Source organism: Chiroxiphia lanceolata, chromosome 5 (genome assembly GCF_009829145.1).
Source record: "Chiroxiphia lanceolata isolate bChiLan1 chromosome 5, bChiLan1.pri, whole genome shotgun sequence".
NCBI lineage: Eukaryota > Metazoa > Chordata > Aves > Passeriformes > Pipridae > Chiroxiphia > Chiroxiphia lanceolata.
Genome location: NC_045641.1, coordinates 75,504,321 through 75,530,675, shown reverse-complemented (window position 1 = coordinate 75,530,675; position 26,355 = coordinate 75,504,321). Strand labels below are relative to the sequence as shown.

Here is a 26,355-nt window from a genome sequence, read left to right as displayed (position 1 = left end):
AACGTGGACGGTTGGCGCGCGCGGAGCCCTCGCGCCGACGCTGAGGGTGCCCCGTGGCCATCACTGGCCCAAAGTCCTCGTTCATTGCTCCGGACCCTCCTCCGGCCCGCGGTGTCCGACCTTATATATCGTTCTCACCGGCTGCGTCCCGGAGGACGCTCCGGTCCTCTCGGGCCCCCGGTCCGGCTGTTGGGCAGCGCCCGTGAGGCCGCGCTCCCCGCGCCCCGTCACCTCTCACCGCGATGGCCGCGCACCTCCTGTTGCTCCTGCAGCTGCTCGCCTGCTGCCCCCGGGGCTCGGGGGCGTCCCGTCCCCGTCTCCAGCCATCCCCCCTGCGGGTCAGCTGCCCGGGCCCTCACGGCCGAGTCTCCCAGCGGCAGGACAATGAGCACAGGGTCTCGTGCCTGTGGAACAGCACCGTGACCCTGCGTTACGGGCCCGCCCCGAGAGCAAGGCCGGAGGTAGAGTGGACAGAGGAGCAGCCGCCACCCCCACCTCTCTGCTTCTGGTACCTGGACTCGGCCTGTGTGAGGAACACCTCGAGCTGGTCAGGCCAGGTGGTGCTGCAGGCAGGACACGCTCCTCCGCCCGGGGCCTCCAGCCTCCTTACGGTGCAATGCTCCTCTGCTTCTTGCGCTGCACCCGAGTGCTTTCACCACAACGTGAGCATCGAGATCTCCGTGCAGGACGTGCGGCTGTTCGTGCTTTGGCCGCAGACACGTCTGATCCGCGTGTGGCAGCCGGTGGAGCTGGGCTGGTGTGCACGCCTCAAGAGTGCCCGCTGGCAGTACCGCTTCAGCAGCGGGGGAGGCAGCCCCTCGACCCTTCTCCTTCCCAGCGGCGAGTACCAAGACACACCGCCACCCGCTATCTACCCAACAGCTGAGCTGCAACAGACCTGTGCCACCTACCACAGCTACCGCCTGACTGTGCGCTACGGAAACCACGGGATCCACGTTGCTTCGGTCACTATCGAGCAGATGCCTCAGATAAGCCTCAGCCTCTCCCTCAAGGTGGAGCCCGACTTGCTGCATGTCCTCAGCATTGGCTCCAAGCTCCTTAGTGTTTCTCAGCAGCCCCTTAGCTTGTCCTGGAGGCTTCAGCCCCTGACCATGAGCATACTTGCCTACAGACTGGTGGACACACAGGCTATAGGAGGTTGGCTCCGCTCCTACAGTTCCTTTATGACACCGAGCAACTTCTGTGCCATATCCACACCTCAGAGCAAGAGCGAGATAGTGGTGGCCAGTGTTTACTTTCATGTTGATGGAAAGAGGTTTGAGGAACTGTCAGGAGAACTGCACCTACTCAATGGTACTTTGATCCTAACTGCAGGCAGAGAAACTCCCACCCACATCAACCTTCACCCGGGGAAGACCAACAGCAGCACTTACATTTTCAGGTACAGCCAGGGAACATTTTACACATCTAAAGAAAACAACAGCCCTGTTTCCACTGATTGCCCTAATACGCGCACTGTCTTCTACCAACACAAAGAGCTCTCCTACTTACTCACCATAGAGTTTGTGACCTTCCAGGGGTACAAGTTCAATATGTACCTTTATATGAATCAGAAGAGGGCTTTGTTTAGGTCTCTGGCAGAAAGAGACCTTGAAGTACATGTTTTCAGTAGCCGCCCTTCTTTTCTGCAGAACTTTACTTATTTAGTGTGGTTTATCCCCACCCAACATCCGATGCTGCAGTGTGAGTGGACCTTCCATCTGCAGCTCCTTGGAACACAAAAAGACCACATTGTCCAGAACAGCACATACACATACAGCGATCATGTAAAAAACGCCACACGTTTTGTCCGTCGCTCTGCTTTACCCTTTGACGCAGAGAATTACACGGGGTTTGTGGCAAAGGTGAACTGTACTGGCAGTGCACCTACACCGGCTCTTCTAAGAGTCAGAGTCAACAACTATACTGAAAAAACCATAGAAGCACCAGTGGTTTGCCAGGAAAAAAAGTGTAGGATAACCTTGGTGTGGATTCAGAGAACTGATCGCAGAGCAATTATCCTGTACCGGAAAAGGGGAGAATCTTTTTACCTCTTTGTCAGATTGCTCGTAGAATGCCAGACTGCTATATCTGTGAAGCCCTTTTGGCGCATCTATCCTGTTAGGGACACAAAAACTGCACCGGACTGGTCAAAACCAATGAACAGTTCTGCCTTTTTTGGCATAGAAATGATACATTTAACTGTTCCCAGTAATACTTTAGATTATGGGTTGTATCTGTTTTATTTCACTGTTGAGGTAATGCCGATGACCACCAGAGAAATCCTCAGGGGGCAAGACAGAATTTATGTTCAGATCGAGAGAGCTAATCTAATGGCAAATATTTCAGGAGGTGAGTTCCGCATGGTGGGTTTTTCTGAAAGCTGGACTCTTGATGGCTCTGCATCCTCTGATCCTGATTCACAGGAAGGATCAATCTCATTTACTTGGTACTGCACTAGAGATTTGAGAGACTATAATACCATGAAATTCAGGCCAGAAAACAAATGCCATCCATCCCAGAGGGATTTGCACTGGTTAACACCCTCAGGTCCCATTCAAAGAATGGCACCAGAATCCCTCCCAGGAAGAAGCATATACTACTTTCGCCTAGTGATTCAAAAGGGCAGAAGGATAAGCCATGCTGATCAAGTGGTAGAGGTGGCGGCCGGCCCCCCACTCCGTCTGAACGTGGCATGCATTGAAAACTGTGGTAGCACTTTAATTCCAACGGAGAGATTTGCCTTGTCTGGTAAATGCTTAAACTGTAAACCAATCAACAAGCCAGTCTACTACTGGTCCCTTTTGTCAGGCAGCGGTAGAGAAATTAGCTTTGACTGGTCTTCCAAAACATCAACGGGGAGGTCTGGGGCTTACATGTCTATACATGCTCTGACTTTCACAAGGGCTACGCCTCCATCCTACACACTTCACTTAAGAGTAAGTACCTGGGATGGTAGGACCTCAGAGTACAGTAGAAAATTTAGGGTAAATACTCCTCCTCGGGCCGGCAGGTGTAGCTTGAACCCACGTCGGGGTATAGCCTTTCTGACAAAATTTGTGGTTAAATGCAAGGGATTTTCTGGCAGCAATTTACCTCTGACATATAAAGTGATAGTAGCTTCCAACGTACCCGAAACTACCAAAGTAACTTCTGTGGTGGAAAACACATTTGGCATAATTCTGTACTTTGGTTCTGAGCCTAAGAGTCCTCTATCTTTTCTCCCACCCGGAGCGCCCTCTCACAGGTACACCTTGACAATTTATGTTCAAGTCCGTGATTCCCTTGGGGCGTTTACCCAAGTGACTTTGCACACCTCCATCCGGAAGCCAGCAAACCCTCAATTACTCCCTGCTGTGTTTCATGAACTGCTGGCCTCAGCAAGCAGTTTAAGCACAGCTGGTCCAAAGGCTGGGGATAATCTTAGAGCTGGTTATTTGGCTTACCTGGCAGCCTCAATCTTAAACTATGTTAAAACCGTACCAACTCCCCAGCTCCCTCAGGCTAAGCTTCGGGAAACCCTGATTAAAACAGCCCTGAATATTTCGGTTAAGAGCATTATGGGAGTCAATCAAGTAGTGGCTGTTCTTGCTGCAGTCACAGAGGAAGTTGATGAAGTGAACATTAGGTCACAAGGCCTCGCCATTGCAAAACTGAGAGAAGCAACAGGAATTCTGAAGATAGAGAGAAATCAGATCCATTGGTCTGAGGAAGCAGAAATTCAGACCAGTGGAATACTAAGATGCTTGTCCAACATCCTGAGATCTGATCTTACGGATCTCAAGAATGTCAGTGCAGATGGAATCGAACAAGTCTTGTCCATCATGGAAGGTGTAACAGAGGTAGCTTTCCGGGGCAAAGTCCCTGGAGAAATAGAAACTTTAATGGAAACGAAAGACTGGAATATCACTCTGAAGAAAGATGAAGCCTGGAACACTGCAAATGCTTTCCCTACCAGCGACACCTGCAGGAATTGCTTTTATCCAACACTGAAAAAAGGAAATGTTTCAGGATTTGCTCAGGATACTGTGTTTTCCACTGCCATATTTGAGTTTGATAAGACCCCCTTCCCTTGGTTAGGTTACACAGCAGAAATCAGAACAATGGTCTTGGGGTTTAAAATGGCAGAGACTAAGGCTAATGGGGATCTAGTTGGGATCGTGCCTGAAAGAGCAGACGTTTTTCTTGCCAGGAAAGGTAATGGATCTACAACTTTTCCATTAATAATGGGACCCGATACGACAGAATCTTACACAACTGGAGGATTTCGTTTTGAGGTCAGCAAGAATACCACGAGCATATACTTCCAGATCACGACAAAACTAAAAGCTACTTTCAAGGTGAAAATATTTACAGGTGCCAATGTCACTCAAGCTCAGCCCACAGCCTTGTTTACTGCTTCTCACAACATGTCAACAGTTGCCAGTGGAAATGAGACAGCCAGTGCTGAGTGTAGCATTAAGGGTCCCTATATTGTCTGTCTCCCAAAGTCACTGCTGACAGCCATAGCTCAGGCAAACGGCACAGACAGGCAGAACATCTCCATTGTCTTGGAGACACACTATGTTGTAAGGTACCCGAACCGGAGACTGGTGGGCATATACGTTTTTAATGACCGGTGCCTGTTTCTGGACGGGGTTGGAAGTCCGTGGAGCAGAGACACATGCAAGGTTGGCTCCAAGACCGACTGGCAGAAGGTACACTGTGCCTGCGACACGGTGCAGAAGCTCAGGAGCGTGTCGGCCCAAACTGCAACCAACATCAAGTTCCTGGCAGCCAAAGTAGTAGTTCTTCCCAACACAGTAGATCTAGGAAGAAACCTGATAGCACACATACCTAGAAACCCACTGACCCTCATAACAGTGGCCTCTATTTTTGCTGTCTACTTTCTTTTGTGCATCTGGGCCATAATAAAAGACAGAGCTGAGAAGGAGATCAAATACATTATGGTCCTGCCAGACAATAGCCCCTCTGATGAAGGGAGCTATTTGGTCACTCTGTACACAGGCAGTCGCTGCAACGCTGGAACCAAAGCAGCTGTCGCTCTGCAGCTCATCGGCGAGGATGGCAAGAGTAAATTCCGTTGTTTATGGCACCACCCTTCTCCAGCTTTCCAGCGAGGAAGCACTGATTGCTTTCTGATAACCACTAAGAAAGACTTGGGAGACATTCATTCCTTCAGGGTCAGGCTTAATAACGATGGCTCATCTCCAAGCTGGTTCTTAAGCAGAGCTGAAATTGAGAACACATCCACCAGGAAGGCCTGGTCCTTTATGTGCAGAAAATGGCTTTCTTGTGCCAAGGACGATCCCCCACAAGAGTGGAAATTTTCTGTCACAGACCCCAGAACACCCCTACCCAGAATCGACTATTTTCTTATTAACTTTAACAAGAGGATGATAGACTACCATCTGTGGTTCTCAATTTTTGCTCCCACTGTCACTGGTGCTTTCACCAGATTCCAAAGGTTGTCTACGTGTTTAGCAGTGATATTATTCAACTTGCTTGTTAACATTATGTTCTTTAATGCTGATAAGATTGAAGAATCTCCAATATACCTGAGGTATTTGAGATCAATAGCAGTAGGAATTGAATGTGCTTTGCTTACAATCCCCGTGGAAATGCTAATAATTGCCTTATTTAAGTATTCCCAGAAGGAACCTACTCCTGTAGTGACTAAGATGTACCCAGAGGCCAAGCCTGAGTTCTGGAATAATTGCGTACTACCTGAAAAAGTTGCAAATGTCATTGAAACAGAGGAGCAGATGACTGATGCGAAATCCCCTCCAGGGGCTACATCCTCCCGGAGGAGGTCAAAGTCCAGTAGTTATGCAGGAGGGAGCATCTTTCTGAAGCGAAGGAAATCATTAAGCAGTACCATCAGGGAACTTCGTAAGACCCCGGCCACAGAGCCTGTTCTTTGGTGGTGGTGTGTGCCTGTCTCCTGGGCACTGGTTGTAGTTATAACTACCCTGTCCTCGTTTTTCATTGTGTTGTACGGCCTGTCCTATGGCTACCAGACCTCACGGGAGTGGCTTATTGCATCTGGAGCCTCCTTCCTTCAGAACGTGTTTCTCCATTCAATTTTGAAATCAGTGCTTTTCTCGGCTCTGAGTACAACGCGCCCAAGATATTGTGAAGACATCACCTGGGTTACCCAGGAAAAGCACGTGGAGATAAACGCGGCTGAAGGAGCTAAGAGAGCTGGTGAGAAGACAGGTGCACGTTAAACCCACTGAGGTCAGAGGGACCAGGCAGCAGAAGCCTCTGGAAACATGCTGAAAAGGGCAAAAATTAAAATAAAGGCATTTCTTTTCATGCAAGTTTTCATCAGTCATCCTGTCATTTTATCAGTGCTATTAACAACGGCTTCGACTGCAGCCAAGCCCTGAGTAGAAGTTTCTTTCAGAAAACTTCCCTCACCCCCGTTTTCTTACTAAGCAGGACTCTGCCCTTGGGCCGAGCAAGTATCCCGGGCCCGACAGTGCCAGTGTGTTCCCACGGGAAACCCGGGGCCGAGCAACGGGCGCACAGCGCCTTCTGCCACCTCGACCCCCGCCCCCGCACACAGTTCCCCCCCCGCACACAGTCCCGTCCCCCCGCACACAGTCCCGTCCCCGCACACAGTTCCCCCCCCGCACACAGTGCCCCCCCGCACAGTTCCCCCCCCGCACACAGTCCCGTCCCCCCGCACACAGTCCCGTCCCCCCGCACACAGTCCCGTCCCCGCACACAGTTCCCCCCCCGCACACAGTGCCCCCCCGCACAGTTCCCCCCCGCACACAGTCCCGTCCCCCCGCACACAGTTCCCCCCCCGCACACAGTGCCCCCCCGCACAGTTCCCCCCCCGCACACAGTCCCGTCCCCCCGCACACAGTGCCCCCCGCACACAGTCCCCCCCCGCACACAGTGCCCCCCGCACACAGTCCCCCCCCGCACACAGTGCCCCCCCGCACACAGTCCCGTCCCCCCGCACACAGTCCCCCCCCGCACACAGTGCCCCCCCGCACAGTTCCCCCCCGCACACAGTCCCCCCCCCGCACACAGTCCCGTCCCCCCCCGCACAGTCCCGTCCCCGCACACAGTCCCCCCCCCCGCACACAGTCCCCCCCCGCACACAGTGCCCCCCCGCACAGTTCCCCCCCGCACACAGTCCCGTCCCCCCGCACACAGTCCCCCCCCGCACACAGTCCCCCCCCGCACACAGTCCCGTCCCCCCGCACACAGTCCCGTCCCCCCGCACACAGTGCCCCCCCGCACAGTTCCCCCCCGCACACAGTCCCGTCCCCCCGCACACAGTCCCCCCCCCCGCACACAGTCCCGTCCCCCCCCGCACAGTCCCCCCCGCACACAGTCCCGTCCCCGCACAGTTCCCCCCCGCACATAGTTCCGCCCCGCACGGTTCCCCCAGCGCCCTCTGCCGCCCGCCCGGGGCCGGAGCCGCGGCGGCCGCGCGCGAACCCGGAACGGACTTGGTGGGCGCCGCGCGCCGGCACGTGCCGGGAGGAACGGGGAACGGGAACCGGGAGGGAGCCAGGGAGGAAGGGAACCGGGGGGGAACCGGAGCCGGGGGAACACCGGGAACGGCGGGGGGAGTGGGAGCTGCGGGAACCGGAAACGGGAACCGGTAAGGGAGCCCGGGAGAAACTGGGAACCGGGAGCCGAGGAGGGAACCGGAGAACGGGAGCCGGGGGTGGGGGGAAAGGAAACTGCGGAGGGAGGGGGACCCAGGGAGGGAACCGGGAACTGGGCGGGGGGAATCGGGGGTGAGAAACTGGCGGCTGGAGGGAGACCGGAAACCGGGAGGGGGCGAACCACCTGCTGACCAGGGCACTGCTTAACGGGACACACACTCGGGATTCCAGGGCCAGAGGCCAAGCTGGAATATGATTTCTTTTTTTTCTTGGTGAGGGGTTTGATATAAAGTATATTGCTTGTTTAATTGGGTGTAGTGGCCACAGAGTGCTTTTTCTGAGGAGCTTCGCAAGTTGAGGTTCGAGCTACAGGATAGAGCCTCAAAGGGGCTGGTGAGAGGATTCCAGAGAAGCTCAGAGCTGTTTGAGGACACAGCTCTTGGAGATCCACAAAGAAGGAGCTTTAAGGAGCCTGGGGAACTTAGAGGAAACCCTTGTTTCCTGCCATATGTGGACAATTCCAGTATGAGGCTGCACTTGAACAAAGTGGTGGAGGGGTCACAGCTTTGGGTTTACAGGACCACAGAGCCATGGAAACAATCAGGTACTCACTCTGAAAAGTGAGGGGGAGTAGGAAGTTTGCAAGATGTATAAGAGGTGAGGTACCACCGCCTCCCTCTAAATCTGCTCTGAGAACCCAAATAAATACCTCCATATTTCAGTGATGCTAGAAATGGTCTCTCTGCTTAGAGAGGTTAATCATGTGGCTTCCTTTCACACTTCATCCAGATTTGCTCTCTAAGACACATGGGTTGGTAGGAGTCTCTATAAACACTGCAAAATGCCTTCAGAACAAAGCCAGTTGTGCCTTGGGTGTGATGGACCAAATAATCTCTTAAGCTGTCTTCCAACTCTAGGCACCTATGAGCCAGAGTTGGATCTGTGTACTAGTAGTTACTAAGGATGTATAACTATATCCTTGCAATTGAAATGTATGTTTTATATAAACAAAATTTAAGACCTTGATGCTTCCGGATTCCATGCCAAAAATGTTTCCCTCCTGCCTTAATTTCTCACATAAACGACAGGCAAAGTAGCTGTTATAATGGGAGCATTACATGATATGTTCTCTTACTTTGTGACTTGCCTCAGAGTCTGTGATCTCTACAAACATGACAAGGTTACATCAAGAACCTGATGAAGGATCCCCTAAAAGTTTTATTCCACGCAGATGTAGCAATCTGGTGTTGTTTAGACCAAAGATTTTAGTTTGATGATACTTGTATGAAAATACTTGGATTCTGCTGTTAAAGTAACTTGGAATGGAGACGTGCTCCACAGGCTTGTTGAGATGCCAAGCTCTCTAGCCTGTGCATTGCCTTTGCACTGCTCTGTTTGCTAAATCTGTTTTTGCTGGCACAAAAATCAATATATATTAAAAAAAAAGCTGTAAAGAGCCCCAAAACTTCCAATAGATAAGCACACACCTGAGATTTGGATTAAGAAAGGAATTAGTTACCTTTGTGGTTGCAATGGTTTGGCTTCTTTGTTCTTTGCTCCAGGCCAGGATAAAGTGAGAAAGGATCAGCAGATGTTTCATTATATTCCTTTTCTCAATGCCTGGTGAAAGCATTTTCACAGCATTTTACTGCCCATCTAACACCTGAACCACTGCGTCCTTTAAAATCTCCTTTTCACTGCAGGCCATAGTAACTTTGCACTACACCTTCTTCCCCACCTGGTCATTTGTTTTGTCATAACTTTCCTAACATTAGTGAAGTTATTACTCACCAACCACACTTCGGGCCACGTGCAGAAAGGTAGCACACACTGTCACAAACATCAGTATTCTTAAGCCTTACCTAGAGCTGTAGCCTGTAGAGCTGCTTGTCTGTGTTACTCCTCTCTTTCTTCTGGCACACCCTGTTCAGCCATTCCCTACCTGTCGAAGAAACATGCTCCCTTTCACACCTGCAACCAGCTAGAATGTTTGTCCTGCTGCCACAGAGAAGCCACGGAGGCTGTTGTTGAACAGCAAGGCTCGGGGCCTGCTCTGTGACCCAGAGTTAGAGGGGAGCCTGCAGGGATCAGCCTGTTCCTTCTGAGCTGAGACAGCACAGCAATACCAGCACAACCCCCCGCCCAAAGGGAAAAGTTGCTGCAACAAGTCAAGGTTAAATTCAATCTTTGGGAGAGGGAATAAGGATAAAATTCCAAATGGCCACGCTCGGTGCCATTACATTCCTGGGCTAATTTACACTGAAACCAAGGTAAGTCACCTCAAAGGAAGAGCAGGGAGGCAGCCAACAGGTGACCTGAACGTGCCTTCAGGGCAGTAGCATGAGGGAACTGGATGGAGAGAGTTGTTCCCCTGGGGATTAACTGGCAAGTAAGAAGGTTCTGCTGTTTCATCTGCTACCTGAGCAATTAGGCAACAGATCGTTTTTCTGAAGAAGGCAAGTGCATTCCTGATGTATTTAAATTTCCATCACACCAAATGTTGGCATGTACCAGGCTATGAACTCAGTGGCTCCTGCCCTTCTGCTAGAGAGCACTCCTTCCTGCAGAAAATCAAGCTGTGATTATTTTAATAGGTCATTGTTATCAACAGTGGATACTGCAGGAAAATCTTGGCAGGTAAAAGAAACAAGGATTTGATTGGAGAGGATTAAAGGTGTGTCAATGTTGGTTTTATCTGACACCCTTTCAAATTAAAGTCTGGTTCTGTTTACAGGCACTTTGTTTCTTGTGTAGTTTCTCTAGTTTATCAGTGACTCAGAAATACATGAGTCTCCTCCCCTTGAGAGGGGCTTAACTTATGCATTGTAAAGACTTGTGCTGATGAGGTTTGAAGCAATGAAAATCAGATTACTTATCTGTGCCACTACTTTGCCACTGGCTCTGACAATTTAATGGTGATTTATTATTTCTGGCATGCCTTCCAGGCCTCTTAGCAGAGTGCTCCAAGCAGAACTGCTCTGAAGTCTTCAGGAGTCTCAAGAGAACTGCACTGAGAGCCATTTCCCCACATCCATATCAGGTATCAGTTGCAGACAGCATGGAGAAACAGAGCACTATCTAACCCATGCCTTTCTTTCACTGCAGTCATTTCCTTACTATGGCACTGAAATCTGTGTGCTTCACCCTTGCCATGACATGTGGGCCAACTCACAGATGTCCTGCAGCATTCTGGGCTTGACTTGGCAGGTTTCTGCTTGCTGGTTCAGTGATTGCTCCATAACCCAGCACGTGTGGGTAACTCTGCTCTCTGGAAGAGCTGGGCATGTGCTTAAAGCAAGGATGTGTTCAAGTACCTTGTGGCTTCCAGTCAAAGTGGAAAAAATTGGGCAGGATTCAGTTCTAAACAAGATGATGTAAAAGACCTGTTCAGCACGTGTCAGCCGGTTAGACTTTCGACATTCCTGCTTCAGGAATTTCCAAGGAAGAGAGAGGAAGCCAGTGCTGGCACTGGTGATGATTTGGATCACTTGTGGTCATGAATTCGCCTGTCCTTGTTATGAAGGGATTAGTGCCCTAGACTTTCTCCTCAAGAGATCCTTTATCCTGCTTGGTTTGCTAGAGGGAAACGAGTGCTCATTCATGCTTCGTGTGCCTGGAGGGGACGCAGACCCCTCATGACAGTTGTCACCTCAGGCATCTTGCTAAGATGGTGTGTAGGGCCAAACCAAGGAACTGCTGTCGTGATAAGCCAACGCCTGTCTTGACTATGGGTTTATGACATAAAGACACGGTTCTTTAAGATAAAGCAAATGAGCTTTTTGGAAGTGACCCTTTGTGAAAGAGTGCACCTTGGGACTTGTCTGCTGGGTGGGTTAGACTAAAGGGGTGAAGCACATGCAAAAACTGAAAGCTTAATACACTTGCCATTAGATATCTTTCTTCAGAAGGAGAATGGCTTCACTTTGTTGTACAGCAAACTTAACTTCTGAGTGGGAGCATTCGCTCTGAAATCTGTATGTTCATTAACCTCATACCTTTAGTGACCTTAACTTTCCCAAGTGCTCATGTGTAGACGAGCTCTCAGGACAAATGATGTTCCCAGTGAAATAAAACTTGGTACAGCTGATACCAGTGACTTGTAAGCTGGGAACAAACTGGAAAGCATCATAAATTCATCTGTGCCTTGCAGGCAGGATCATATGCTTTTCAACTGGCATAGCCAAAAATCTGTTTGTACATAGATATCATTCCTTCCCAGTGGTAGTCATTGAACAGATTCTGTTCTACATGCCAATGGTCTATAAGAGAGCAGGTGTTTCTATATCTAACGCACTTCTGCTCTGAACCCAGGGCTGTTATTTTGACTTGGGATCAGGACACATTCATTCCGAAGTCTGTGATCCTCACTGCCATAAATACTTTTTGGTTGTTGTTGTGGTGGTGGTGGTTCTTAGCATTTTGCATTATTTTAAAGAAAAGATCACCATTATATTCTACTCTATTTGATTCAAGTGACTTTCCATACTCTACTTCTGTGGGGTTCATGATTTCCCCTTTTTAAAAAAGACTGATTACAAAAAATTGCATACAAGTGTTGATCTGAATCTAGTTCAGATGGGTGGGTGTCTTGGTATTGCTACTGACTGCCTACAGAAAAGGCAGAGTTAGGTATGTCAGGGGGACTTACCTGGTAATCCCGAAATGCAGGCTTCTAAGCTGAGTTTGTATATAGTTTGAAGAATCTAAATTTAATATACAGAGAGAAATAGGTAGCATATGCATGCCTTATAACTAAATGAAAAATCTGCAAGCACTTTAAATTCCCTCATGCATCCCAGTGAGGTGGGGAAAACACGTGATATTCAAGGGTCATATCACTTGTGAAAAAATGTCGTTTCCTAAGGTATTCACAAGGCAGATTCACTTACCAAACCAGTGTCCAGCCCCATTTGTGTTACCTTTGAAGAACTCTCTGCATTACTGAAATGCCAGGAATGGCAGTGGAAAGGCTGGTGGTAAAGGAATGATGGGGTAAGGGAGATGATTTCCAAAATGAAATCTCAGGGTTTAAAAGGCTAGGACTTTCTGAACTGGGTGCCTGTTGTGAAGCCTCTGTCACCTCTGAGGGTCTCCCTGCTCGTCTGGAACATTAGATGACAAGTAGTCACAACTCTGCTTCACCTTGCCCCTAATTCACCTTAGCAGCATATGTCTCCAAGGATTCAGTTTCACCCTGCTGGGTGGGCAGAAATAGCAGCTTACTGTCACCAAAGGGGGGATGTACAGGTCCCTCAGCTGAGCCCTGCCTTTCTGCTGGTGGTGCAATTTTGCCTCTTACCTTGTGCTACTGTTGGCAGCTGTTGGATTCCTCTGCAAGCCAATTTAGTTCCCTAGAGAAAGAGAAGGGAAAAAAAGACATTAAAAGAAGAAAAAAAATATATTTTTTTATTTGTTATTACGTTAGTAACTAGTGTGATGTAGTAAGATTGAAACCATAGACCAAGGTTGAAATCACTAGTGTGATGTAGTAAGATTGAAACCATGGACCAAGGTGTTGGATGTTGTATACCAGCTGCCCACTCTCTGTGTTTTGGGATGTTTCAGTTTTACCTCTGTTTCCAGTCTGTAGACTGCATGGCCACCAGCTGGGCATTCAGGTTGGTGTGTGTTAGGTGTGCTTCTGGAGCACATCTTTTGGTTTTATTTTGTCTGAAACTGTCTGGTTTGTGTGCTCTAAGACTGCTCAGCGATGCAAAGCCAGTGTGATAAGGAGGGACAGTCAGGCAATTGGTTCCTAAAGAAAACCCCTGAGCTGAGCTAAAGCACAGAGACGTGGCCTTAGTGGATTGAATCAGCTCTGCAGGGAAGGGGGAGTGGGAATGAGCTGCTGTCCTTTGGCAGGCTGTGTATGTGCTCAGCTGTGAGCACACACGACCTGCCTGCTGAGACACTGCCCAAATGTGAGTTCCTAGTGCTTACCTTCTTCAGCTTGAGGGCAGCTCCACTTCACTTAGAAAAGCTGATGAGTTGGCAGCAGAACACTGTATGCCATGCAAAGTGTGAGGGCTTTTAGCTAAAAGCTGTAGTTTTCTTGATGATTGCAAGGTGAGTGTGTCTGTACAAGAAAGTGGTGCAGGTGAGGGATGATACCCGCTTTGCAAACAAGCAACCACACTTCATTCATGGATTGGTGTCATTTTTGGGCAGGCACATGGTTAGCTGTGCTTGATAGCATTGTGTATACACAGCAAAATCGATCCTAAAAGCCTACTCGTCACTCCCTGCTTTTGGAAAAGCTCAGGGTGTGACTCAACTGATATTAGTGCTATTTGTGAAGGGTCAGCTCCCAAATGTAAATCAATGGCCACGATTTTAAACAAGTAATCTGTAAGCACCAAAGCTGATGAAGCACGAATTGCTGTGTTTTCTACCTGGGGACTGATAGCCTCTGCAGGGCGGGCCTGCAGTCTGCCAGAAGGAGGGACTGTAGCTTTCCTGTGTGCACAATCACTCTCTGTAGAAATATGGGGGCATCCTTCATAAGGATAAAGCAGAGTCTTCCCCTTCTGCCTATTTTCATAAAAATTAGAGGACCTAAAGCTTTTGAAAGGAACCTGCTCCTCTGTCCTGTGTGGCTTGAGTGGGCCAACACTCTATCTAGGTGCTTCATTTCCATGGGAAGCCAGACAAGAACAGGGAGCCAGGGGTAAGCTTCCAAAACTCTATTTGAAGGTGAACCAGAAGCAAAGAAAAACACACAGTAAATCATTGCAACCCCTGCCTTTCTGGTACCTGCCTCTTGAGCACGGTCCCAAACCCTTTCATGGCTCCCAGTCTGCAGTTTGAGGGAGGAGACAGGCATTGCAGAGCTGGATTGGGATTCTGCACAGCAGCAGACGGGGAGTCGTGTGCTGAGAAGCACTTAGGGAGTATAGATCTCATTCCAGATCAAAGCCTTGTGCTTTGCCACCTAAATTCTTTCATAAATCAAGTTCCAAGTTAATAGGTGAACCTTATATTTACGCTCCCAGGCTGCAATTTATAGACCTGTCTAGCGAATTTGAAAATTTAACTGGGATGTGGGAAACCAGCTTGATTTGGGAGAAAAGACTTTCTAATCGAGGTTTGCAATAATCAGTTTTTAACTGGATTTTAGTTTGCACAGCCAGATGTCTCAGGTCATTTTAATCTCCTTACAGGCATGCTGCCAGCTAAAAGGTTTTTTGTGTTTCTTGTAGGTGGCTTAAAGATGGATGCTCCTAAAGAAGCTCAGCCTACAGGAGAGTTCGAGTGTCAGCTCTGTGGGTTAACAGCTCCCTACACGTACTACGGGCCGAGGCCGCCAAACTCACGCTCTGTCGTGTAAGTGCACTCTGGGGACACAGACCTCATTGCTGCTGCCAGCATTAGAGTCCTTGTACTGTGCAACAGTGTGCACTGCATGAGCCCAACAACGTGCCATATTGCCCCTGAACATGAGACTTAAAGTGATGATCTTTTTCCAAAGGGAAGGAATGTTAAAAATTGTCAGCGTTAATAGCAAAGGCAAAAATCAGCTTTCCCGTCTTGCTTCGATGCCATGCAAAGATTTGTATTTCACCTATTTCCTGGCCCCACTGACCACTCTGCTATCCACCTACACCAGTACTTTCTGTAATACTGTTGACTGCCAGCCTAGTACTTCTGGGAATAGCCCTTTCGTCACAATAGCCTCCCTCAGCTGGGCAATACATACACACAGCATGAATGAAATATGTATGCTAAAAACACTTTTTAAGAGCCATTTGACACAACCTGGAGTTCGAACAGCAGTGCTTTTTTGCATGAGTTAGACAATCCCTTGTCACATTGTATGGCATTAAAATCTGTGGATATATAGTATGTATTTACATTTTCAGGGACTGAAGCCTTTTCCACCTCTGCTAAGTAGGGTTAGCTTAACTAGAAACTATGCAGTTATAACTGGGTCTGCAGACATTAAAGTCCCCATAAAATAAAGCACTTTGCTTTAAATGCATGAGTACTTGGTGGAGGCCATCTTGGTCAATGAACCCGTCAGGTAAACATGGTCAGGAGCTCACTGGGACTGCAAGTCAGGCATGTACTCAGCATTTCACCCCAATAAAACCACTCAGTGTATTACAGAATGGAATCAGCTGTTGATGACCTGCTTGGGCTGTTTTCCTTGGGCAGCTGTATTTTTATGATTTCAAATCCCACAGTGCTGCTGGTTTTTTCCTCCTCTACTCAGCAGAGCAATGGCTCACCTTTGATCAGGTCCATTCCTAAAGAGTCTGAGTTGAAGCTGAATGTGAATCTTAACTTTAGGTTATCCAAGCTCAGCATTAACATCTCAGCTTTATTTGGGTTGCTCAGATGCCAAAATCAAAAGAATAATGCTGAAGCATATCACTTCTCTACAGGCTTATAAGAAACAGCTTCACACCCTATCTCTCTTGGCTGGCTTCCTGGCTTACTCACACATCCCAAAAGCAGTGCTGCAGGAAACCTGTGCTGGATGGGAGGGCTTGTGCAGTGGCCAGGGCTCTGCATGGTGAGGGCTACGTTAGGGCTGTGAACCTTGCAAGGGGAGCTTTGCACACGTAATCCAGTCTTTGTGTCCCAGGAGACTTGCTGACAAAGTGATCTGCTGTGTTAAGATGCCTGATCTTTCCCAATAGTGGAAGGCTCTGGCCATACCCTTTTTTGTTTGAGTGGGCAGGAAAAGGAGAGAGGAACACGCTCGTGGGCACACACATACCTGTGTGTGTGTGTGCATAGGCAGGAGAAGGTAGTACGAGTTAACAGGATACCTTTTATCCATATCACTACCAGAATCCAAGTTTGACTTAAGCCCAAGAGTAAGCCGGCCTTGCTGGGTGCCCTGTGCAGACAGACACCCAACTGACTTCTGTAATATTTTGCCTGGAGCTCCCAGGAAGAGTAAGGCCGTAGTGTTTCCCAAGCAGGTTGCCAAATCATTAATAAATGCACTCCCTTAATACCCTGGGGCAACCAGTACAGTCTGTGACATAAAGTAAGCACACTGCAGGTGATTGCAAGGCTCTCTGGCAGTAGCTCCTGCTTTCAGGAGGTGGGAACCTTACCTTTACAGCAGTGCCATACCTAAGAGCAGTAAAACCTTTGTGTTTCGTACTCACGTGCATGCAGCTTGGGAAGAGAACCTCTCATGGAAGCTGTGCAGCTGAAACGGTAACTGGACAAAGTACTGGAGTTGGCCATGCACAGGAGTGCCTGCCATAAAAAGGAAGAGAAACAATTACTTTAAGGTAGAGCATTCAGAAAAACTTAGTAAGGTGACATTGAGAGGCTCACCAATTGCCCTAATTTTGGAAGACAGAAAGTGCAGTATAGGACTGAAGGCAGCTGCAGCATTGAAGAGAAAAGGAGCTGTAGAGCTGCTCCACTGCCTCAAGTACAACAGCAGGCTGAGCAAATCAAGTACAAAGGGCTGGTAACTTTTCAGCCTCCACAATTTCCCCCTCTTAACTGTCCCCTCCTGTGAAATCTACCCTCAAAAGCTTGAAATTGTTCTTTTACAGGCTTTTGGAAGAAGCCTATGTCATGAAGGATCCTTTCACCCCTGACAAGGACAAATTCCTCATCCTTGGCTCTCATTGCAGTTTGTGTAGCAGATCAGTGTGTGTTGGTACAGTAAGTAACAAGCAAAACAAGTTGCTTCAATCTTTTCTTTTTGTTTCAGTCCCAGTGACCTGTTAGAGAAAGATCAATCAGCAAAAACCCAAACAGCCTACTTTTAAGGCAAGCCATTCCCCCTTGTCCTCCCACTGCATGTATGTTAATTGTACATAATTGTATATTCTTGTGGATTCTGCCCGTGCCGTGCCATGCCCACTCTCTGAAGAAGAACTGAATTAGAGTAGCAGCTGGTAGGCAACCTTAAAATGTCAGGTTTAGCCTTCCTTTTTAACAGCAGAGGCAACACAGACACATTTTGGACAAACCTGAGCACATTTAGCTATTTTCATTCCCAAATGAAATGTCTTGAATTTATGAAGGATTCAACAGATATTTCCAAGTGTGGCAGTTCAATCTGTAAGAAATACAGCATTTCAGCCTCTCAGGATCTTTGCACAGTGTGCTTTTGTGAATGTAGGAGGGTCTTTTTCTTGTCTTGGTTTCAGTTAACCCAGGCCATGGCAATGCATAGAAGACACTTGCAGTGAGCCAAATGGAAGCCTCTTCCAATCTTTTTAACAGTCCTGCTTATTTTGCCTATTGGGGAAATATGTCAATCATTTACTGCTTGTTATCTGAGTTTTCAAGATTCCCTTGATGGTATCACTGCATGTAAAACCTTGATTGTAAATAATTGAGAATAAATTTCTTACCCAACTGGCCAGGCCAGATAGTGAATCACACATATGACTATGGTTTCAAAATGTATTTAGCAATACTGCTTAGGTAACATAGAAGGAGATCTGCAGAAATGATAATTAGTGCTTGAAACACCCACACCACAAAGTAAGTAAACACATTCTATTCCTCTTTCATGTAGGGGAAAATCAGAAGTCCAGAGAAGTTAAAAACTTATCCAAGGCAATAGAGAGAGACAAAGTTAGGATAATGTCTCTGTGGATTGGTTTTGGTTCCTGCTTATGCTTGACCCAAGTAGATCAACTCAGCCCTGGGCTGAGTGTTTCTACAACGTTACAACATAAGAATTGAAGCTGAAGAAAATCATGCTTTCTTGGACCTCTTTGGCAAAGAAGCTGGACCAGTTGGAAAGGTTTTAGTGACAGGTTGCTTTCAATTTTATGGAAATTCAAAACAGTGCTAGGCTAACATGTGACAAAATAAAGACTTTTGTGACCTTAGATTTGGCAAAGGGACTGGATGTATATTCTAGCTTTTGTATCTAAGGAGGCTCAGATACAGATCAGATTTTAGGCTTTTCATGAGACAGCCCATGCTAGCAGAAGTGTATTTCCTTACAGTTGCTGTGCCAATAAAAGTCACAGCTTAGCAACTGTTCTATATAGTGCTCATAAACTCACATCTTCAGATATCCTCTGAAGTTTCACTCAGTTAATTTACTCCAGTCATCTTGCAGCATGTATCACCCTGCTCAACCAACCAATCTTTTATCACAGTGCATTGGTAAGTGCCATTAGTTCTGGTCTGACTGGGAATAATTCTAATGGCTATCTGTAATGTCTTAAAACCCGTCAAAACCCCACAAAAAGGAAGAGAATAAAAAAGCTTTTGAAAGTCCTTGGGCAGGTTGAGCGCCCTTCTTCCTATTTCCCTTTCAGAAAAGGGGAAACAAAATTATATAATCTGACCATGTTAGTAATTTAAAACAGTTATTTCTGTTTTATTGCAGTGCTTACTAAAGGTAGGAAAAGAGATGGTTTTGAGGGAAGAAAGGAAGAAGGGGAGCAAGTTTCATCCCTTATTGCTCACCTCAGCAGAAGGTGACTAACCACTGACCTTGGTCATGAGTGTAGGTATTAAGTGATAAATGTAATACTACAGCTACTTTCCACTCAGCTTCCAGTCATGCAGGGTCAGTCCTGGACACGGACAGGCAGAACCATTCCTTTACATAGTGTGGTAAAGATACCATCCCTGTATACATTACTTTCAGACATGATTCATGTCAAAACAGAAATAAACTCCGGCAGCATGCTTTGGCACCTCAGTTTCGCCTGAATTGGACTATTAAGTTTGAAATTTCAATGGCTCCCTCCTGCCTTGGTCATGGAAAGAGGAGAACATATTAAAGAATCATCCAATTAAACACAGAACTGTATCAGGATAATGGTATAAAACAAGGGCTTGACTCTACGTAGTAAGTTTAATTCATAGGGCATTAAAAGAAGAGTTAGGACTGAGAGAGGAGGACTAAGGGTACGTGGACCCAGCACTCAGGTGTGCAGTGGTTCATAGTCAAAATGTGCCTACGTCCCATCAGCCAAAATCAGCACCAGCTAGCAATTCATTTCAGCCAAAAGAATGCAAGTTGAGCCCCTGTGGTTCCTGCGAGGAGCTGCATCTTAACTTTGGAGATCCCACCTGCAGGATGGGGGAACAGCCTCTCCCCTCTCTGCCATGGCCCAGGGGCCACCACTGGGAGCCTTGAGCTTACCCGGGGGCAGGGGGGCTGCAACACAGACAACAATAGCAGGACCAACTCAAACCTAATCTCCCTTTTCAACTGGCAGCTTAACGTATTAAGGATACCAAAAGACAAAAACCAATAGGCTCTGGAGGTTGTGCAACTGAAATCCAGTTTCAGGGCTTTTCAGAGACGAAGGCCTCACACTAGTTCCTGCATATGAAGGGGCCTTGCATCAGTGCAGAAAAGGACAACAGATGAAAGAAGTTGTTCCTCAAGCTTCCAAGTCACGTGGAAGCAGGCTGATTGTGATTTTGATATAATTACCAGCCGAATCTGCTGCTAAAGTCCAGATAGCGACATAGGAAACAAAAGCAAGGACAGAAACACAGGAATAGCCAAGCCAAGCTCCCAGAAGAAAGCCAGCTACAAATGACCATGGCAAGGGAAAAACTTTGCTATTTAGGTAAGACCCAGGGAATCCATTTCTCCCCAAAAGATGTCCAGATCTATCTAAAATGATGTCTTTATTCATGCTTAAATCCCCAAGAATAATCCATCAGTAACACCAGCTCCAGCTTACCCATGAAATCCTATTTGGAATTTGGTGATCAGCACGTCAGGAGAACCATGGACGTCAGTCTCGCTGCAGGGCAAAGGAATAATACATTAATAAGCTTCTCTTCTAGTTGTTCAAACTCTATGCTGCACATAGATTAAAATATTCCATAGGTTTTGCTTCTCCCCATTCAGTAACTAACATCTGGTGACAGCTCCTGGGTGAAAAATAAATACTGGGTCTGTAGCACTTGCTGACAACCAAACCAGCTGTGAACGGAGCCTGTCTGGTCGTAGTGTCATTCCAAGGTCAGTGAAAATACCTCCTATGTGCACAGCAGCTGTTATACTTTGCCATCAAGAGTTCAGAGAAGAGGTTTTAACCAGTGAGTACATTCACTGAGGGTAAAGGTGGGTAATGGATGAAATCTCATTTGAGTTGTCTCAGCTGAGTGGAATTCATGTAGCTATTCTGGGTATTGGACACCTCTGTGACATTGATATAATAGTGATACTGTTTAGTGTTCTCCTAGGCCAGTTCAGGCGCACGGATTTAGAAGGAAGAGTAGTTTTTGGGGAGTTATGGAGAAGTGGCAGCTAAGGTCTGTGAGAGCCCACAGCCCCCTGCGTACCTACTTGGTACTTGTGATGGCCTCCAGGCCATTTTTGTGGAGAGTGGTGAGGAAGAGAGTGCTGAGACTGCAAGTTTCACATACCAGTGCAGGAATTTGGAAGACCCTCCCAGAAGGGAGAAATCTTCATAAGCCAAGATTTAGCTTTAGAGGAAAACTTTGCTGTTTTGGTAAAACCAAAATATAATGGAATCCATTACATCTTTATTCATGCCTAACTCTCCAAGAGTAATCTATCAGCAACAGCAGCACCAGCTTACCCAAGAAATCCTATTTGGAATTCAGTCCTCAGGCCAGGAAATGCATGGATGATGCTGGAAGGACAAGGCAGCCGAAGGAGATGTGTTGCTGTTCCCTGCACAGGGAGCTGGTAAAGGTCACTTTAATAGGAGCAGTGGGACTGTTGATTTGGTTAGTGCTTATTTCAGGCCCAGGTTTTATTTTTCACCCAGTTAGCTCTAACCAGATCTTAGAATTATTAAGAAAAATTGCTGAAATATTCCAGCCTAGAAGAAGAATTAATTTTAGAAGAATTCTAAATATAAATGTAGTTTAATGAGACTAGAACTTAAGCATTTCTATTTTGTGTATCCTGCTAATAATGGTGTGGGGTTTTTTTACAGGAATGTAGTCTGTTCTACTCCAAAAGGTTCTGTCTCCCCTGTGTGAAGGAAAACATAAAGGCCTTTCCTTTGGAAATACAAGAAGACATGGATAAAAGGAAGCCCCAGCAGAAATCCTCCAAAAAAACACATACCAAACATAAATCCTGAAGGACCAAGAGTGACAGTTCTTTGGCTGGGGTTTCTCCTCTCTGTTCAGAGACTATCATATTGCTCCTTTTAAAGAAGTGACCTTCATCAGCTCACTACTACTGAACAGAGTGCCACATTTCCTTCCCCTGGGTTCCAGCATCACCGCGCAGCAGCCGCAGGGCCAGCGAACGGCTCCGGGGGGGAGGAGCCGGGAGGGAAGGCAGACGAGCCTGCTGTCACCATGGAAAGTGCTTGGAGTGAAAAACCAAACAGCAGAGGAACCAGGTCCAGTTCTACACATTTGCTACTTTGATGCTTTGTGTTGTTCTTGACACTCCTACAGTGCTATGAAAATCTGAGACATTTAACTGGCTTAATTCAGGATACATCCAAGAAAGTCACTACACAGCAGTTGTTATCTGGCAGTGCTGTGCTGGTTAAGGTTACAGTAGGCAGGGAATTTAGAGCTTTAAGTCTAAAATAAAACTCTTATGAGAAAATGTCACTGATACCCATAGAAATACCTGAATTTTTCAATATGATAATCTTGATACTATCGTAGCATTGAGACTCCTGAAGGTCGGTGCTCCTGTAATAAAATACCAATAAAAATACTTACAAGTCCCTTGCACTTGCAGTCACTCAACCTTCAGGTCTGTGTCAGGACAGCAACTGGGGAGGACCCTGAACACATCAAGTTTATGCTTTACAATAAAGGTGGCTTCCTTTTCACTTTCACATCAGTTAATCTGGACACAGAAGAGTTCCATTAATAAACTCAATTCTTTCTGAACTGGGCAATTAAACTGCACCTAAAATAGGGATGTCAGAAACAGTTTCAGTTAAAAAAAGAGTAAAAAGATGTTACAGAAACAGCAGTTTCTTTAGCTCAGAAGTTAGCTTCTCAGTTATCTGTTTTGACTGTCTTAAAAGATGATTGAGGTGGCTTTTACGTTAAACCACAGTCACACACCCTAAGGATATGTTTAGAAAGCTCCCTAATCACAAAATCACCTTTTTTACTCAAGTTTTTGTTGGTCATTGGTTCAGAACCTGCTACTGCATTGGTTAACATCTCTTCTTTTTTTCAACTCATCCATACATATAATTTGTCATAGGACAAAATCTAAACCTGATCATTTTAGTAGAATGAACATGTCTCTGTTAAAAGAAGTCATCATTATTTCAATGAGTTATTTTTAGGTATTAGGACATTTGAGTGTCCTAAAATCTTTCTTTTTTCTGGATTTAGTATTTTGGTGTCCTCTGTTAAGGACTGGAATTTCTTGCAGTGACTAGAGGAGCAATAATGGACCTATTAGTAGCCTTTTTAAGCTCTAAGTGCTTTGAGACATAAAATATATATATGTCTCTAATTGTGGAGAAAAAAGATCCATGTTAGAAGTCAACATTTCAGATACCTTTTTGCAGTGGGTTCCTTTCCTGGAAATAAAAGATTAGCACAGAACATTAAATTCACTTTTAAAAATACTTTATTTTCCTTACAACCATTAAGGCAAAACCGTATTTCAAATTAAGGTTGTTTACATTCAGTCTGAAAGGATTACTTTTTTTAAAGCACATAGGTTCCTACCAGTCTCTATACAAACACTGTGAATTCAACCTCTTATTTTTAAAGAAGACAAAAAAAATCAGAATGTAAAAAAGAAAAAAAATGTTTAATTCAAGTTTTTTCATCCTAGATCAGTAGGCTGGTAAGGTTTGAGAAGTGTCATTGTATTTAGCTAAATGTAACTTTTACATTCACAAGTGCAAGATACATTTTCTTTCCTAAAAATCCCTGTGAGACCAGAGCTTTCATTTGTCCTTGGAAGTGTCATTTGCATTGTTCTGACAGAGAGAAACTTGGGAACTTGGCTTGAATTAGTGTTTTTTGCTGGGAAACAAGCATTCCATGAGAATTAGCTTTGACTACTCCATGCAAGAAATGTCTGCTCTTACTAAGTTCTGTGTTTACTGTAATTAAATGCACCCAAACCTCTAAAGACAGGTGACTGGAAACAGCGAGCTGGTTGGTGTTTTTTTTTCCTCTTTAATATTGCTATTTTGATTTAATGAAACACTCATTAGCTCTAGTGATTAGGGTTTGGCAGCATTACAACACTGTGCTTTTTCTGTGTCATACCAGCTAAAAGACCAGTTAAGATGTGCGAGGGGGCCTTAACATCGTGACGTAATTAAGCTGTGGTGTTGCATTCCTGAAGAAAATTCTGAGCAGGTAGGAAACAGCAGGAGCCACACAGGATGCAGCTCACCCCAGAAGCTCCTAAGCCAAACTTTGTCCAGCTGCCGAGGGGGAGTTCTTGTGCAAACACATCCTGCTGGAACGCTGATTACATTGGCTATCGCCACAGAGGCAACCGAAGCCATGGATGCTGCTCCTCTCCTGGGGGCCAAGGCACTGTGTCCCGTGGGGACGTGCTGTGTGGGGACAGCGCTGGGTGGTGTGGGGGTGAGTCACCCCCGGGGTGTGGAGCCCTGCAGCACATCTCAGATGGGCTGAGGACGCCGTGCTCCAGGCTGCACGACGGCAACACGACGGCAACACGACGGCAACACGACGGCAACACGACGGCAACACAACAGCAACACGCTGCTCGTGTGCTGCCAGCATGTCCGTGGGTCAGGATTCTCCACCCTGCCAATCTCTTTTCTTTCAAGTGTAAAGAATGCCATGAAACTCCGTGCACTGAGCATAAGGCTGGTGTCCTTACCACAATAGGGATTATGGTACCTGCATACCCAACCTGAGAAAATATACCAAAATACTGAAAAACAACTTCAAGTACCTTTTGCTTGATCTTGCAGTCCTTACTTAAGGTCCAGCCTGTAATCAGAGTAGTCTCTTTCATGCATGCTGCCTATCCCCTGGCAGAGGCAGCTCATCTGGAACTGAGGTCCTTGCAGTAGGAATTCTGTATTGAAACATCCTCGCAATGGAATCTGACAAGACTGACTGACACAATCGGTGAAGGAGCTCAAGGAAAAAAACCACCCCAGCTTCAGAAGCAGAAAAAAGATTAAAAAACCTCTGTAAGTACACTGGAGAAAAGAAAGGAGGAAACACCCTTCCTTGGGGTGGGCTCAGTTACAGCGGGTCTGTGTCCCAGCGTACAGCAGTGGCTCCATCAGTACCTGTCACACGCTGTTCCTCGCTGCCAGCGGGACTGAGGGAGGTGAGCACTGGGAATCCAGGAGAGCTTTGACAGACGTTACACAAACGCCTCAGGAGACAACACACCTCTACGGTGACACTGAGCAGGTGAATATGTCAAGTTGCAGCAATTTGAGGAAATCAAATTTTCTGTTACAAATAAAAGGCAGGAAGTCCAAACGATTGCTAGAGCACTTGAAACAGATTGTGCTTGTGGTAACTGCTGTGTTTGGATTACAGCAAGATAAAAGGTAGATACCTTTGAAAGGTACCTTTGTCCCTGTATCTCATTTCCTCAGCAGCATGCTGTAGGCACAGACTGGCACACACCTGCGTCACAAGACACAGAATCCCCACGAGCAGACTCCGAATTCAGTTCTATTTAAAATCCTACAGGAACGCTCCCATAGGAAAGCCAATAGTGGCATTTCAGCATTGTGTTTTGCACTGCCAAATCATAGGTTTGAAAATGCATGTACCAAAGCTGCAGCTCACCGTCAGGGCAGGGGGCAGGGAATAATCCTGAGCGCACACTGTCACTGCCAGTGAGCCACGAGTCAGTTCCTCAGAAAACACCAGCACTGGCACACCAACTGAGTGCAGCTTTTTTTTAGCTCTTTTCAGACTTCAAAGGAAAACGAGCTACCAGGCTGCAAAGCAAAGATTAATTCAGTTCTACAAACTACCTTTTGTATTGGTGAACTCAAGTTAAAAACCTCGATTTTGGGATTACAGCTCTTCCTCAACTAGACTTGCTTTTATTAAAATCAAATAAAAGGAAGTCTATGTTCTATGTGAAAATGTATTTTAAATTTTTGTTACAACTGTCAACACCAAACACTGGTAACTTGCAGAATTTGTGATGGTTCTTCACAAACGATACAGCAATAAAGACCAGACAGGAATAAATAGCAATTTGTCTTTGACTTCAGCCTCTTCATCCTTAGCCCATAGAAGTAAATATTTCCTCACTGTACAAAAGGCTTCACAAGATAAAGTATGTAACAAATATTTAAATTAAATAATTTACAAATTTTTCTTTAAACACCTCCGTAATTAATTTAGTCAAAGTTTATACCTTGCAATTATATTCTTGTATTTTACAAACTGAAACATGAAGAAATGGTATTACATTAAATTAAAAAAATCCCACAACACATAACAAAGTCAATAATCTGAGATCAAACCCACATATAATTTAAATCTCTGGTAAAAGAAGGGTAATAAAGCTGAATAAACTTAGATACAAAAATTATATGCAACCGATTATCAGGAAAGCACTTGAGACATAAGCAAGCACCAGATACCACGCTCCACCAGATCCAACACTTCCTAAAGGCCGAGGGGTTTCTGGGAAGGACCATCATTTGTAAGACCTTGTGACTGAACAGTATCACAACAGCTGCAAATGCATTTGTGAAGTGCAGTTGCAGATCTTCAGCTCAGTCCCGGGGAGCTTTTCAGGAGGGACAGAGTTGAACTGTTCCTCTGCAGCCACGGGACCTTCCTCAGGGGCCCTGCCCGAGGTGCTGCCCGA

General features: G+C 46.4%; 2 protein-coding genes and 1 long non-coding RNA gene across 7 annotated transcripts; 2 read left to right on the top strand and 1 right to left on the bottom strand.

Annotated features, from left to right (window-relative positions):
- Positions 1-4: 4 nt before the first annotated feature.
- PKDREJ (polycystin family receptor for egg jelly) lies at positions 5-6,328 on the top strand. The gene has a single exon (XM_032687177.1). The coding sequence runs from the start codon at positions 243-245 to the stop codon at positions 6,228-6,230; it is 5,988 nt and encodes a 1,995-aa protein (XP_032543068.1). The 5' UTR covers positions 5-242; the 3' UTR covers positions 6,231-6,328.
- Positions 6,329-7,399: 1,071 nt separating this feature from the next.
- On the top strand, positions 7,400-22,381 carry CDPF1 (cysteine rich DPF motif domain containing 1). 5 transcript variants are annotated; one of them, XM_032687187.1, is made up of 6 exons: positions 7,564-7,627; positions 9,642-9,904; positions 10,580-10,674; positions 14,834-14,957; positions 17,159-17,270; positions 21,512-22,381. In XM_032687187.1, exons 4-6 carry the CDS (start codon positions 14,845-14,847, stop codon positions 21,659-21,661), a joined length of 375 nt encoding a protein of 124 aa, XP_032543078.1. In that variant the 5' UTR covers positions 7,564-7,627; positions 9,642-9,904; positions 10,580-10,674; positions 14,834-14,844; the 3' UTR covers positions 21,662-22,381. The 5 variants fall into 5 exon arrangements, with proteins under 5 accessions (XP_032543077.1, XP_032543076.1, XP_032543079.1 ...); XM_032687186.1 differs by lacking the exons at positions 7,564-7,627; positions 9,642-9,904 and adding an exon at positions 7,400-7,475; XM_032687185.1 differs by lacking the exon at positions 9,642-9,904 and having other exon boundaries at positions 7,560-7,627.
- LOC116786542 lies at positions 12,116-13,701 on the bottom strand. The gene is made up of 3 exons (XR_004356990.1): positions 13,575-13,701; positions 12,934-12,985; positions 12,116-12,337 (listed from the first exon to the last, which is right to left on the bottom strand). It is a non-coding gene; the product is annotated as an uncharacterized LOC116786542 (long non-coding RNA).
- Positions 22,382-26,355: the final 3,974 nt, after the last annotated feature.

Bases quoted from the DNA above. Each gene is read 5' to 3' on its own strand.
- CDPF1 (XM_032687186.1), top strand. From the start codon at position 14,845: ATGGATGCTCCTAAAGAAGCTCAGCCTACAGGAGAGTTCGAGTGTCAG. The intron at 14,958-17,158 runs GTAAGTGCACTC...GTTCTTTTACAG, and splicing joins CCAAACTCACGCTCTGTCGT to GCTTTTGGAAGAAGCCTATG. The intron at 17,271-21,511 runs GTAAGTAACAAG...GTTTTTTTACAG, and splicing joins GATCAGTGTGTGTTGGTACA to GAATGTAGTCTGTTCTACTC.
- PKDREJ (XM_032687177.1), top strand. From the start codon at position 243: ATGGCCGCGCACCTCCTGTTGCTCCTGCAGCTGCTCGCCTGCTGCCCC.